The sequence below is a fragment of the Otolemur garnettii genome, unplaced genomic scaffold, assembly GCF_000181295.1.
Source record: "Otolemur garnettii isolate 467f Iridium unplaced genomic scaffold, OtoGar3 scaffold00025, whole genome shotgun sequence".
Taxonomy (NCBI): Eukaryota; Metazoa; Chordata; class Mammalia; order Primates; family Galagidae; genus Otolemur; species Otolemur garnettii.
In genome coordinates this window covers 13094740-13110507 of record NW_003852420.1, presented here as the reverse complement: position 1 = coordinate 13110507, position 15768 = coordinate 13094740, and the positions used below count along the sequence as shown (strand labels likewise).

Below are 15768 nucleotides of genomic sequence, written 5' to 3'. Positions count from 1 at the left end.
GATGGGGCTGGACACAGACAGATAGTTCCAGCACATTGGATGCGTGTGGTAATAGAGGCCCTGTTACAGAAGCTCAGAGGATAGAGAAAAGATGTTCATCCCTCTTTTCCAATTTCCTAAGCCACCTGTCTATTCAGTCTCACCTTTCGCAGGACCCAGCAGCCCCACCTTCTCCCTAGAGACCCCCTCGTCACAATAGTCCTCAGGCTCCCTCCCCCACTCCAAGGCTGGGGGAAGCTTTGGGAAGGGTCTGTTGTATTGTGAATCCTTGAAGCTTTACTTTTTTTTTTCAGATAGAAGTATGTCTATCATAGAATACTTCGACCAGTTAACTTCTTTTTCTTATTTTGTTTTTTCCAAAGTCTCAAAAAAAATAGACAACTAATATTTATAAATAAAAGTAAAAGATAATTTCACCAAAAAACCAGATCATGCCAAATCTTATAGACAATAGAAAAAGAAATACTTCAAAATCATTCTACTTAACCTGGATACACCTGATATTAAAAATAGAGAAAATATATTATTGTAAAGGGGAAACTACAAACATATTTCACTTATAAATGAGGATGCAATATAATAAACAACATATTGGGTGGCACCTGTGGCTCAAAGGAGTAGGGCGCCGGCCCCATATGCTGGAGGTGGCGGGTTCAAACCCAGGCCAGGCCAAAAACTGCAAAAAAAAAAAAAAAAAAAGATAAACACCATATTAACATGTTGAATTAAAAATTAATGTTTAAGTAATGTACAAATTAAATATAATTTATATGAGAATTAGTCACTAATTTACTTTTTTAAAATATCAACTCCTTTTTCTGTCCCAGGAAACATTGATACCTGTAAATATCCCTAATAGGATCTTTGGAAACACATTCCCTCAAAAGCGAAAAAAGCAAACAAACAACTGTAGAATGTCAGAGCTTCTCCCCACTGCCTCGTCCTTCCTTCACAGGGACTGGTACAGAGAAGCTCAGTGTCGTGCCCTGCAGTCTGAGAGAGAACACACCGCAGAACCACAGGGTCAGAGGCTGCGCCTCCTGCCTCATTAAAAAGAACAGTTTTGGCCGGGCGCAGCGGCTCAGGCCTGTAATCCCAGCACTTTGGGAGGCCAAGATGAGAGGATTGCTTGAGGCTAGGAGTTCAAGACCAGCCTGGGTGACTAGTGAGATCTCATCTCTACAAAAAAAGCTTTTACAAAAAAAAAAATTAGCCAGGCTTGGTAGCATGTACCTGTAGTTCCAGCTACTCAGGAGGCTGAAGGTGGGAGGATCGCTTGAGCCCAGGAGTTCTAGGCTGCAGTGAGCTATGATCCTGCACTGCACTCTAGCCAGGGCAACAGAGGGAGACCCTGACTCAGAAACAAGAAGAAAAGGAAGGACTTCTCCCCCAGTCTGGAATCAAGTCCAGGAGCTCTCAGGTTTGATCCATGATGGTATACGTAGGTGCACTTTTTAGCTGCGTTTTGCCCACACTTTTTGAGTTGAGAGGGGTAGGCATGATTCTCCCCAATTGCAAGCAAGGCTTCCAGGCTTCAAGGGTGAGAGGTGGCCCAGGGCCCGGCCAGTAAGATAACCAGCAGCTTCTGACTGTAAATCGAATGCTCTTTCTCCTGTATGACAATGTGAAGCAAACGAGCTATGACGGGTCTCACGTCCCTTATGCAGGTGGAAAATACTAATAGACCGGGTAGTGAGAAAGGGCTGTGCAGTTTTCGGCTTCTGAGTTCTGCTCAGATGGTGTTTCCTGGATCAGCTCTGAACAAGATACTTGGAGAAAAGCACGGCCTCATTCCCTCAACCCTGTGGTCCAGGAAGTTATTCGTCTGCTTAAAAAATCATAAAAGTGAACTATGTGCGTTTCTTGGTCATCTTCCTCCTTTTCCCCAAGCTGGTCTTGCACAAGCATGATGACCTTCTATTGGGTGACAAGCATGTGTCGTAAGTGAAACGTTTACAGGCACTACAGGAATGACCTGGTGCCTCGCCTACCTCATTAGAATCCTAATTGGGGTGTGTAGGAGAAGCTTCTATAAATGGTAGGGCGATCCCCGGCGGCCCGTCTCTTGTCTCTCGTCTCTTTGACACCGTCTGTGCCATTCCCCGAGGAACCTGAGAGGAGGCAGAGGAAGGCGAGACATGGCTGGTGAGTGTGCGGCATCTTCTTGTCAAGAAGCCTGTGCGTCCCCTGGGCCAGCCTGAGAAGCCAGAGTCTGGCCAGGATAGCTGCCTGCCTTGGGAGCTCTGAAGGCTGGACTTAGTCTTTTAGGGTTCAATTCAGAGGCACCTCTTTCTCCTTGGCTGTCTGGTCCCTCAAGGACATTCCTGAGGGTGGAACCTGACCGGAATGTAACTCTGAGTAATGGGCAGGGTGTTCCACGCAGCTGCAGGTCAGGCAAGTCCCCTTAGAGACAGGACAAGCTTTGCCTTAACATTCTTTTTGCACATTGGCCACCATCCATAAAGTCAAGCCGGATGGGACTTGCTCTCCTGTTTCTCCGTGTAGTTGTGCCCAGCCATCAGCAATGTGGACAAAGAAAAACACATCCCAGAGGTAAAAGGGAGGGGAACAGTGACAGTTTGTAAGTTGCTTTGAAAGAAACAGTCCCTGCCCCGCGCAGCTGGAATGCTCCTGAAAAAACCACAGGAGCTGAAATGCTCCTGAGTAAACCACACTTCCCCAAAGCACCAGCAGGCTCTTTGTGAGTGACTGATGAGCTGAAGCCTCCAGGTAGCGAGAGCAGGTGTGTGACAAGATGTCCTGGTCCCCATGAGCAGCGCCAGGGAAGGGGCTGACAGACAACAGGAAGCGCAGGTTCTTTATCTCCCGGTTACTGGGGAGAATTGGGGCCCTTTGATATTGGCACCCCTGCTGGGCAGCACACTAATTACCGCCTGTCATGTGTGCCAAGCCCAAACAAGAACTGAGTCAAACCTGTAAAAACTGTGAATGGTGGTTAGCGCTGCAGGAAGGTTTGCCCAAAAAGTCACTAACCCAGGTGTAAATGGAGAATGCTGACTCCTTCAAAAATCACAAAGACCAAGACAGGTGATTGCAAAAAAATCAGTCCCCCACCCCCAGTCTTCTATTTCCTCTTGTGAACGTCTAGCCTGGCTGGGATGCTAAAATGAGGAGCTTTGGACGCTGCAGACTTTCACAAAAGGGGACTTAGCTGTCATCTAGCCCACCTCCTGATCCTTCCCTCAGGAGGAGGCTGAGGCCCCAGAAATAGTAGAGCCTGACCAAGGCTGCACGGCAGGTCGGGAGCAGAGCCCACGTAGGTCTCAGCAGTGCCCTTCCCACTGTGTCCTGCCGCCAGAGCTGAGCTCCTACAGGAGTGTGTGTAACATCTGGGACACAGGAAAGCAACCCTGAGCCTGGTTTCTCATCTGAGCTTTGTCACCAGCAGCTTATGTGTCCCCTGCCACTCCTAAGCCTCAGGTTTGCAAGATGAAGGGCTTGAAATAGATGGACTTTGAAGTTCCTTCTGGGACTGGCTATTCTCTCTCCACAAAAAGAAGCCAGGGACAGGGAGTGGACAGGCCCCAGCACAGGCCCAGCCTCAGGAGGGCGTGCACCCTCGTCCCTGCCCAGTGAGCAGCCACTGTGAGCCAGCCCCACTAGACACCACCGAGACCAGTGTCAGGAGCCTGTGATTCACAGAGGCATGTTCTTCATGCCCTACAAACAGCCAGGGATGTTCTCAGGCCACAACAGAATGAGTTGGGAGAAAATCAGGTTTTTAAAAAGTGAAGGAGAGATAAGTAAACACATTCGGTTCTTTAAATCTGTCACATATGCACTTCCTAGCCCAGCTCCTAGTCACCCAGCTAGTGTTTCTTAGGCAGACAGATTTACTCACTGGACACCCAAAGGAAAGGGGCTGGCAGGCACAGTGGAAAACAGATAAAGGGGAGCAGTTTCGCCCTCGGCGCGCTTTCAGGCCGGTGCTTGGTCACACCCGTTCCTAGGGAAGTAGCGTGCAAGTTAACTGTCACTAGGCTGCATGACAAATACAAACCAAGTGCAGTGGGGACAAGAGAGGATTAATCTTGGATTCAGGATAGGGAAGACCTGAGAAGTAAACGGCACTTGGTCATGGGTGATGAGTTGGACTTAGCCTGGAGTGGTTTTGTGGGGTGAGGAGTGTTCTGGGCAGAGGGAATGGGGAATAAATGTGGGGTGGGCAGGTGTGACCCCGTGGCAAGTCACATGTGTGCTACTTAAGGGTACTCTGTGTCCAGCTCCTAATTTCAGGTTCTTGTTGGACTGAAGGGGGTCAGATACTCTGCCTCTCAGAGGAGGGGGCAGCCTGGGATGCGGATGGCATCAGAAGTGGTGGACGAATGCCCAGCAGCTTCTGCGCAAAATGGCATGGCTGGGTGCAGATTGGGGACACAGATCCCCAAAGCCACTTGGAGACTCAGGATTAGAGGCAGGGTCCTCATGTACAAACCGAACCCCTGACCTCTCCCTGTAAAAAAACAGAACCTCTGTTTTGGGGACTAACAACTCTGTCCCACTGGGGCAATGAGCTTTTTTGCCATCTGCTTTTCTGGGCAGAGAATTAGCCATGGCCCAAAGGACTCACCACCTCTGGGCGTCATTTTCCAGTCCCGAGAGGCCTGTAGCATTCTGGGCCTGTAGGTCTGCCGCAAAACGGAGCTCCTGGGAGCTGAGACAGCAATAGCTCCTTCTCCCATGGGAGCAGTCAGGAGTCCGTGCAGGGTGCCAGCCTCCTTCTTCTGTAGATCTTCTAGGAGCTTCCTGGGCTCTCTCCACAAACTTATTTCAGCCACCTGGCCTGGGCCAGAGCAATATCTACATTGTCTATGAACAGCAGACTGCCCCTCCAGCCCTAGAGCCTTGTGGCTTTGGCCACACCGTGTTTGAAATGAGGACCAGCTGCCTGCTGCCTGCTTCCTGCTGCCTGCCTCAGTCCCACCGACTTCTTTCACTTGGGAGGGCAGTTGCTCCCTGTGTGTCAGAGACAGAACTGCCAGCAGCTTCGTCCTGCCGGAAGGATGGCTGCCCATATTTCCGCTCTTGCTACTGTGGGATTTTATACAGAGGGAGGAAGTGGGACAGTTAAGAGGGCAAGTCCAGAGGTGGTTTCTGGGTTAGATCTGTTGCCTACGAGCTGAGAGGTCTTGGGCAGGTTGTTTAACTTGTGTCTCAGTTTCCTCATCTCTAAAATGGGGTGATTGTGGTGCGCACCTTAGTGGAATGTCTTTCATGAGCCCGTTTTCTCCTCGCCTTGGTGTCTTAAGAAAAAAAACCCTGAAGGCAGAATAAGAATAAGGCCAAGAGGGGCAGGAGGAAAATCAGAAGATGAGACCTTATGGATCCCAGGGTGTTTTGAAAGAGAGAATGAGCAGATTCCATAGAAGAGTCAAATAGACTAAAGGCTAAAAATTGTCTATTGGTGGGGGCTTTTTGGTAGTTTGGGTGGAAGCATTTCCCAAGGAATGATGTGAAGATAACAGATCAGAGAGAATTGAAAAAGAGGGGAGACAACAGATAGCAGGTGAGGTCCTTTCTTCCAAGAAATTTACAGGGTATGGATTTGAGGGACTGCTTTTTGTTTTTCCCTTCTAATGGGAGAAACTTAGATACACAAAGTCAGACAATGAAGTTCCCAAACTCACCCTGGAAAAAGCGCTGCTTCCCTCCTTGCTGAATATCGTTGCGGTCACCTTCCCCTTGGGAAGCTGCGCGTTACTGCCAGTGCCTCATCCACCCTCAAAGCAATTTTGGAGTTCTTTTTCAGGATCGGCCATCAGAGCTATTGTCATGCAAGATCAGACAAGTAAATTCACAAACTCATCCTAGCAAAAGTACATTCCCCTGCTTAACGTCATCAGATGGCCAAGGGAAGTCCTTCAGGGGTGACTGTAGTGAGATTCAGCAATATGGCATATGGCACTTTTTCTAGGATGAGTTTGAAAGGTTAATTGTCCAACCTCATATATAAACCTTAATGGGAATGAGGAAGGGCCTGGCACAGAAAGCAATGGAAAGAAGATTCAGAGGGAAGGAGACGACAGGTGGGGTGAATTTCTTAGAGGACAAGGATGAGGGATTAACCTTAGAGGAAAAGAGAGGGGTCTAGTTTGTTTTAATAGGAGAAAAGCAGGAAAGGATGAATGTACATTGTGGATTATGTCATTTAATTCCTTACAAAACTTTCTGGGAGTGGATATTGTTTCCCCCAATTTCCAAGGATGCAATGGAAGTCTGAAAAGTTACCTCACTTGCCCAAAGTTGCACTGGAGAACCCAGGTCTGGTCCCAAGGTCGGTGCTTTGAGCCCCAACTGTAAATCTCATTTACCTACAATATTTTAAAACTGAACTTCCCCATAGCAAGAGCTCTGAAAATGACTGACATTTGGTTGAATTTTTGTTTTATGACTTGATAGGCCAGAATGCAAAGAGGTTTTCCTGCAAACAAACATGCAGTGCCATTGTGTAGAGATCTAGCAAAAGAAGCTGCCCTTGATTAATGTTTGACCGATTTAGTATCAAAGGTCTGCCTTTCCTTCCTGAGCAAGCCTTTGGCAGAATAAACATCATGATTTCTCCCTCTGTGTGTGGCTGAGATGCTCCCACATGCATATGTTACATAATTACCTTCTATCCTTCTCCCAACAAGAGAGTATACCACCTGCATGAGTATAATTGTGGGTGGTGAAGCAAGAACTTGAACTCAAGTCTTCTGACTCCAAAGCTTTGCTCTTTCAAACAAAGCATTGCTTCATGTAGCTTCGGGCATAGGAAGGGACCTGTTGATTCGAGGATGAGTTCTGAGGTTTTGTAATATCCTCTGGCAGAGAACTTTCCTCCCAGGATTTTGCTTTCTTTCAACTTCCTGAACTTAAACTTAGAAAGAGGTGCAGGATTAATGATGGTCAATATTTACATTGTCCCAAATCTAGACCAAGATTTATTTTAGAGCAATGCAATGAAGTAGGTTCTACTTCCAATTTACAGAGGCACAGAGAGGCGGAGTAATTTGCTCAAGGTCACACAGCCTGTAATTATCAAAGTCAGAATTGAACCCAGAAAGCTTGGCTTCTGAACCGAGTCTGAGCTCTTAAATGATTATGTGCTATAGCTCTTAGGCAGGACAATGGGTCTAGGTCTCTGGTGAGGAGAATGACTTGACTTGATTCTCAAATCTGATTTTCTTTTCCTCATGGAGAAGAAATGGTTATTTGGCTAAAGCTGTAGACTTTGGAGTCAGACCTGAGTATGAATCACAGCTCTATCACCTGTAAAGTTGCGTGGCCTTGGACAAATTACTTAACTTCTCTACAGCTCGGTTTCTTCATCTGTAATGTGAGGACAATAAGAATAATCAACACAAACAATTGTTGTGAGGATTAAATGAGATAAAGCATGTTAGGAGTTCAGCAAAATGCCTGCCCCACAGAAATTGGGCGATAGATGTTATGTATTCTTTTAAAAATGTCTTAAAGACAATACTAGGCAAGTTTGGAGCACAGGTCTGCTTGAGTCCAACCCTAAAATGTACCTACTATACAAAGAGCCTCCGAACGTTCTCATGCCGGGGGGAGACAGCCCCTCCTCAGACTGCCTTAGTGTGGTCAACTGCCCTGTCAGTCTTCTGTCTACTGAAGTGTCTTCTTTGACACCTCCCTCTTCCAGAAAAAAAACAAACAAATGAACGAACAAAACAAAACCCAGTCTGGTGCTCACACATGTAATCTAGCAGTTGGATTGCCTGAGCTCACAGGTTCGAGACCAGCCTGAGCCAGGGCAAGACCTGAGACCTCATCTCTAAAAAAAAAGAAAAATAGCCGAGCATTTTGGCAGGTGCCTGTAGTCCCAGCTACTCAAGAGGCTGAGGCAAGAGAATCGCTTGAGCCCAAAAGTTTGAGGTTGCTATGAGCTGTGATGCTACAGCACTTGAGAAAGTGAAACTGTCTCAAAAACAAAACAAAACAAAACTACCCTAGGAGATGAATACATTTGCTAATCAAGGGCAATTCCCAGGCCTGGCGCCACTCCATTAAAAGTTTCCCAGCCACCTCTGCACATTTCCCAAGTCCCCAGTTCTTATGTCTCTTGTTCACCTCAAATAACTTCCTGCACTGCCGCCACCCTGCAGACTTGGTAGTCTTCCTCCTCCCCAGGGCCCGCGCGCTGGACTGGGTGTGTACTGAAGTCAGGAAATTCTTTTTTTTTTTTTTTCCGTAGAGACAGAGTCTCACTTTTTCCGCCCTCAGTAGAGTACAATGGAGTCGCTCCAGCAAGATCCAACTCCTGGGCTTAGGCGATTCTTCTGCCTCAGCCTCCCAAAGGAAATTCTTTTACTTATCACTGAGGAGTGGCAGGAACAAGGCCCCCAGGTCTTTGGTAAGGATTGAGAGTTGGGTTCAGGAGGCGTCCCCTCCCTGAGCCTTATTTTTGTCTTTTTTAAGAACAGCACAGTAACTCCTCCCCTCGAGAGCTTCTAGGTGGCTCAGGTGAGATAATTAGTGTGAAAGAGCTTTGGTAAGTGTAAATGATATTTGAGTCTAAAGTAGCGAGTCTCAGTCCTGCTGCACATTTGAATCCCCAGGAAAGCTTTAGAAAAATACCAATGCTGTCTCTAACCCAGAGAGTCTGATGTAATTGGTCTGGGATAGAGCTCAGACCAATATCACACTCCCCCGGGGGTTCTTCCATGCATTGAGGGTTGAGAGCCTCTGGTCTCAGAGAATGGAAACGCTGTCCTTCCTCTCTTCTCTGCCTGGCTGTGGGTATCTAGTCAGGAGCAAGCTGTGGGTGGCTCTCTCTGGCAGCTTCCAGGCTGCCCAAGCCATTGTCCCACAAGCACATTGGTTGGCAGCTTGGGGTCATATGGGGTCAAGAGAAATTGGCTTCCAGTCTGGGCTTGGGTCCTGGCTCTGCCTGAGTGCGTGATATTGGGCAAGTGACTTCACCTGACGGGACTCTCAAATTACCACATCAGAGGGTTTTTGTGACTCTGAAAGGGCACAACGCAGGTGAAATGCTGAGTGTAGTGTGGGGCACATGAGAGGTCCTCAATAGCCTATAAAAAGCTCAGACTCTGCTCTTGTGTTGTTTGGGCCATTATATGTGGGGTCCCAAGGCATTTGTCTCCCCAGTGCTCACCATGGGGATACCTTGGGTCCCAACAATAACCCTAAGGGGGGGACGTTCAGGTCTCACCGTCTCCTTTCTGCAGGTGAGGAAAATATAATTCAGAGACATTTCCCCCTTGCCATGCCCAGGTGCCAAGAAACTATGCCACCTGGTTTGACAATGTCTGAATATGTTGGGGAAACTAAAAGGGAATGGCACAGCATGGAGAGAGAGAAGGGAAAGGGAGGTGGGAGCTAAGCAGGAAAGCACCTGTGTCCCTTGGAGTGAGAGATGGGGCCAGCCAGGAAGGGGAGAGATTTCCTGTGTCCAGGGGGAGAAGTAGGGGGCTGGCATTGGGAAAGACTCATAGCCCCTCAGTGACTAGACTCTGACACTTGACTTCTGGGCCAAGATCTGCTTCTAAATAACTCTGTGATCTCTGCAGGTGGCTTCCCCTTTCATGACCTCACTTTTCTGACCTGTAGTATGGGAATATTGGATTACATCACTGTTTTTCAAGCTGCCAGTTGTTACCCACTAGCAGGTTGTGACATCAGTTTAGTGCAGCGGTTCTCAACTTGTGGGTCACGACCCCTTTGGGGGTCAAACAACTCTTTCACAGGGGTCAGCTAAATACATCCTGCCTATCAGACATTTACATTATGATTCATAACAGTAGCAAAATTACAGTTATGAAGTAGCAATGAAAATAATTTTATCATTGGGGGTCACCACAACATGAGGAACTGTATCAAAGGCATTAGGAAGGTTGAGAACCACTAGTTTAGTGCATTGTGACCAGCAATTAAAAAAAAAAAAAGCAGGAAATATCAGAGTATCTTACATGTAGTAATCATTAGTATGGCTTTGTGAAACTTTGTGTCAGTTAAAGACCCATGTATATAAACATTGCATAAAATGGATTTCTTAATATAGTCTCCATCAAAAAACCTCAAACCTTACTCAGCTAGATGACTTTTGGGATTTCCATCAGCCCTAACTCTAGACACCAGTAAGATAATAACACATCTTTATCTGGAGGAGAGATGTGGGGAGCAGAGTCTGGGCCAGGAGTTGGGACATCTCGGACAGTGGAGTATTATCAGCCATGCCGTGCTGAGCCACCTGTCAACCCCTCTGTGATGTGGTCCTCCCAGGAATAGGAGGCGAGAGCCCCTGTCTCGCACCCAACAACCAGTCATTCTCATCTGTCTGCTGCAGGCCTAAGATTACAGAGCCAGGCAGACAAGGATTGAGACAGCTGACTAGCAAGTTCCTTTTCACGGTCTGGAGTCTTCTCTGTGCTTCTCATGTGACTCCTGCCAAAGGGGGACCATAGAGTAAGTGAGCAAGGGTTACATTAACATGCATGACTAGGTTTGGCTGTGATTGACAATGAACCCTCAAAAACAATGGCTTAGAAAAATAAACAAGACAGGAGTTTATTTCTTCCATATACAAGAGGTCTAGGTGCAGGCAGTTCTGGCCAAGGGAGGTGGCTACACAAGGCTCAGGGTCCAGCTCTAGCCAGTCCCTTCCTCTGTCATCCCTAGGGCACGGCCCTGCTCAGTCTGAGATGGTCGGTAGCCCTTGCTCTAGACCATGCCCAGCTCCAGACACCAGGGGAGAAAAACCAGCAAAGGGCATTGCCAACCACTTTTTTTTTTTTTTTTTGAGACAGAGTCTCACTATGTTGCCCTCAGTAGAGTGCTATGGTGTCACAGCTCACAGCAACCTCTAACTCTCAGACTTAAGCGATTCTCTTGCCTCCACCTCCCCTGTAGCTGGGACTACAGGTGCCCACCACAACACCTGGCTATCTTTTCGTTGTAGTTGTCACTGTCGTTTAGCAGGCCTGGGCCGTATTTGAACCTGCTTGCTTCAGTGTATGTGGCTACGGGCGTTGCTGTGCTAACTGCTTTTTAAAATGAAGTTTCCTCAAAAGAATTGAAAACAAGTATTCCAAAAATGACTTGTGTGTGAATGTTCATAGCAGCACTATTCCCAGTAGCCAAAAGGTAGAAACAACCCAAGTGACCATCAGCTGATGGACACATAATAAAGCATGGGATAGCCACACAGGAGAATATTATCCAGCCATAAGAAAAGATCCATCCTCCAACATTGAAACTTTGTGCTAAGGAATAGAAGTCAGACCCAAAGCCTGCATATTGTGAGATCCTATTCAGACAAAGTGTCTCAAATAGGCAAATTCACAGATGCAGAAAGCAGAATGGTTGTCAGAGGCTGGAGATAGGCGTGATGGAGTGATGAAAAAGTTCTGGAACTAGACACTGGTGATGGTTGCACAATGCTGTGAGTACACTCGATGCCACTGAATTGTACACTTTGAAATGGTTGAAGTGGTGATTTTAATGTGGGAATTTTATCTTTATTTCTTTAAAAAGAGAGCAATTTCCTGAAAGTGAATCCGTCTGTAACTTCTGCCTACAAGTCATTGGCCAGAACTTATTCAGCTGACCACCCAGCTGCAGGGAGCCTGGGAAAGTAGTGCCTGTTAATATGGGGGATTTCATGACCAGGAAAGACAGGAGGAGACACGGGAATAGACGTTTACTAAGCAGTCTGCTACACTGGGATCATTGGTGACACTGAAATTCTCAGGAAAAACATGTGAGAAATTGCCCCAGCCCTGACACTGGAGTTGAACAGCGACTCAGGGCGGTGGCGAGAGGCATAACATGAGCACGGGGGTGAGAGTCCGGGTCCCAGTGCAGGGGCATCGCCTCTTGGGGCCTCTCGTCTGCTCCCATTTGGAGGGAGGGTGAGGAGCGTGTGGTTTGTCTCCAAGGTTTCTCTTCTCTCTGATGTCTTTCAAGTGTACAAACTGATGAGTCAATGGTAGGAATCGTGCTACTCACCCTTCACCTCCTCCCTTCACCCTGGTTGGAGAGAAGGCAGCCCTGAGGCTTATAAATCTACCTGAGGCTGTAATCTGAACAGCTTGGGGCCTTCTCCCCTTCCCTGCCAGAACACTCGGACAGAGGGGGCTGAGACCAGGGCCATGTCAAGGGCGGGGGGCTGTGGGAGGAAAGTACACCAGCTAATCCACAAACAGATCATGGGATCCTTGGCTTGGGCTCTGGCACAGCCAATCCTAGGCTTCAGTGGTGCAGCAGTGACGGAGGGAAGCAGCTGGTGGAAGGAGAAAGGTTTTGAAGCCACATCAGAAGCTTCTCAAGCATGCACTCACCCTGTGCTTTGGGGTGCAAAGGGAGGCTGCTCCCTTATCCACTTCCCCTCCAGGGGCTCACTCTGCTTTCTGGCTGGGGCAGGGATGTGTCAAAAGGACCCCCTCATCACCTAGGGTACCTTCTGGACTCAAGTTCATGCATGAAACATCTTTCCAAGGGGAGAACTGGGGACCACAGTGACAGGTTAGCATCAGTAAGGCCTGGTGAAAAAGAACCACTATTTTTTCCTTCCAATCTACTTTCAATACTACAGCCACCAAACGTGGGGGGTTTATTCCTGCACCAGGCACTTCTCCAATTCTCAGTGCACACTGGCAGGGTGACCGATAATTCAACTCAATCCTGACACTAACTGTTTGGAGTTAGCACACACCTCTCAATCCCACATGACTGCCCCCAACTTCAGACAACAATCACAAGTACACATTGTCACCTGTGCTTCTGACCAACTGGATGTAAATTGGGGGTTGCCCCGTCCCCCTTCTCAGGTTTATAGATTTGCTAGGACAGCTTACAGAACTTAAAAGACAGATTATGGGTTTATTATAAAAGGATACAGTTTAGGAACAGCCACATGGAAAGAAGGAACGGTATATGACAAGGTTTAGGGGAGAGGCGCAGAGCCTTCATGCCCGCCCCTTGAATGCCGCCCTCCCAGCACCTTCACCTACCTGAAAGCTCTTCAAAACCCATCTTTTGGGGGGTTTTGTGGAGATGTCACTACAGGAAAGATTGATTGACTCATCAGTCATTGGTGATTAAGTCAGTCTCCAGTTCAAGGCTAGGGAGGGGATGAGTCAGAAAGTTCCAACCCTCAATCCTGTGGCTGGTTACCCTGGCAACCAGCCCCATCCGGAGGTGATCCAGGAGCCCCCCAGCACCAGTCATCTTACAAGCATACAAGACCCATGATTTTAGAGATTCCAGGAGTTTTAGGAGCTGAATGCCAGGGAAAGGCAGAGACCAAATATATACTTCTTATGTCACACCTGGCTTCAGAATCCTGGCTCTGCCAATTACTTAGGTGTATGACCTCAGATAAGCTCCTTTGTCTCCCTGAGCCTCAGTTTCATCGATGACATACGTAAAGGGTTCTGTACCCTGTCAACAGTAGTTGGCATAAGGCAGGCTGACAGATGACACGTGTGAATCCCATTCTTCCTCCCCCTCCAGCTCAGAGCAGTCTTGTAAAACCCGTAACCACCGTAATGGGAAGTGGAGTCCTTGGCGCTGCTGGGCTCATGCTCAGTGTCAGGAGAGGCAGAGATGGCAAGTGTGGGTTCTGAGCCTGTAGTCCTCCACCAGGGAGTGTGGTGACCATGACCAAGGGCCTGCCTCATGGCGTTAATGTGCTAATGCACGTGAATGCTTTGAACACTGCCTGGCATATAAATGCCGGTAAACTTTAGCTCATAATATGATCATCACCACCACAATCCAGTGGGGGTGGCATGCAAAGTGCCCCTTTTCTCCTGTCCGCAGCTGTCTCTAGTGGAAGGGACAGTGTCTCTGTAGCCTTGGTCCCCTGGAGCTCAGTCTTGTCTTTGTCATTCTCCCTAAGGACAAGCTATTGGTCTCTGGGGTGAATGGGGAGGCCTGTACTATTAGCACAGACGTAGCAAGCAGTGCGTAAGCTTTGCTGGGGTAGAGAAGGGTGTGGGCCAGTTGCAAGCAGGCAGGTGCCCGCTAGAGATGCTGGGCAGAGGTCTGTCTGGGGCACTCCTTCTGCTCTCAAAGAGCTGGTGGTCTAGAATAGCAAACCTCACCTGGACAAGGACACACATTCTTCAGGGTTTGGGAGAGGGGGGAAAAATCTCCGAAGAGGCTTGTGCAGTCTGAAACCATGTGTTCCACCGAGCCCTTTTTTAAATTCTGAAACGAGAGAGTAAAGCTCTACTGAATCACACCTGGCTGGGAGACACAGAGGATAATAGGCAAGGCTAGCAGGAGGCAGGGGTCAAAAGGTCAGGGCCATTGCGCTAGGTGACCAGCCATGTAGCAACCCAGCTGTACACAGCTCAATCCTGCCAGAGCCTCTGAGATCTGGGCTGTCTCCAGCAGGTATTGATGCCCAGAAACACTCTGTTCCTCCATCCATCCCTCCCTCCCTCCCTTTCCTCTTCCCTCCATTCAACCAATTCTTAGTGATTGCAGGAATATTTTAGTTTCCTTGAATTTATATAAAAACATGCTGATTTATGCTTTTTTTCCTTTTTTTGAGACAGTCTCACTCAGTTACCCTGGGTAGAGTGCCGTAGTATCATAACTCACAGCAACCTCCAACTCTTGGGCTCAAGAGATTGATTGTCTCAGCCTCCCAGGTAGCTGGGACTACAGGTGCCAGCCACAACACCCAGCTAGTTTTTCTATCTTTAGTAGAGATGGGGGTCTCACGCTTGCTCAGACTGGTCTTCAACTTCTGAGCCCAGGCAATCCACCCACCTCAGCCTCCCAGAGTGCTAGGATTTTAGGTGTAAGCCACCGCGCCCAGCCTAATTTTTGCTTTCAATAAGTATTTGTGAATGAGTGATGTATGAATGAATGGATTTGCAGTACCCTGAGCTGGTGGCAAGCTCACCAGCAGTTGCAGGTTTGGCTCAGTACCCAGAGAGCCCCTCCACCCCGTCTCCAACCTTGCCCCAGACCCACTTGTTCCTGCCTCACCTTTCTCTCTTTCCCATGCGGGGACCCTACTCTAGCCAAATAACACATCTCACTCTCCTTTGCTCTGGACTGTCTCTTCCCATTGTCTGCAGTGTAGACAAAATTCTCTCTCCTTCCTAGGCCCAGCTTTGCCAATGAAGCTTTATCTGATCTCGACCCCCTGCTGAAGGTTTTGAGAGCTTCGACTACATCTCACACACATCCCATATGTGCACTGAACGAATGTCTCATGCTCACCTTGCCTTATGGGCTACGTTTTGAGCTGTCATGATGGTCATCTCCCAACATTAGTCTTCTTTTTCTGTCTTTTCTCTCTCTCTCTCTTTTTTTTTTTTTTGACAGAGTCTCATTCTGTTGCTCAAGCTAGAGTACCATGGCCTCATAGCTCACAGCAACCTCAAACTTCTAAACTCAAGCAATCCTCTTGCCTCAGCCTCCCGAGTAACTGGGACTATAGGCACCCACCACCGTGCCTGGCTAGTTTTTCTATGTTTAGTAGAGATGGGGTCTCTCCCTTGCTCAGGCTGGTCTCTAACTCCTGAGCTCAAATTATCCTCCCACCTCAGCCTCCCCAAGTGCTAGTTGTGAGCCACTGAACCAAGCCAGTTTTCAGGGACCCAGGTACTTCAGGGACAGTAATGTAGCTTCTGTTCCTCATGCCATCTAAAAAGTTGGCAATACTTCCTTGGTGTGAACACTCGGCCTTTCAAATCCATAGCCTCTTGGTCCTTTATTATGCCATCCCCATCTGAGTCCACAGAGTTCCCAGGTTTGCTG

General features: G+C 48.0%; 1 protein-coding gene across 1 annotated transcript in view; it reads left to right on the top strand.

The window, feature by feature from the left end:
- Positions 1-2125: 2125 nt before the first annotated feature.
- TGM3 (transglutaminase 3) overlaps positions 2126-15768 on the top strand; it is a 45891-nt gene continuing 32248 nt past the window's right edge. Inside the window, exon 1 of the mRNA XM_023512201.1 lies at positions 2126-2145. Within this exon, the coding sequence (XP_023367969.1) occupies positions 2139-2145 (7 nt within the window). The 5' untranslated portion in view covers positions 2126-2138. The remainder of the gene's footprint in view (positions 2146-15768) is intronic.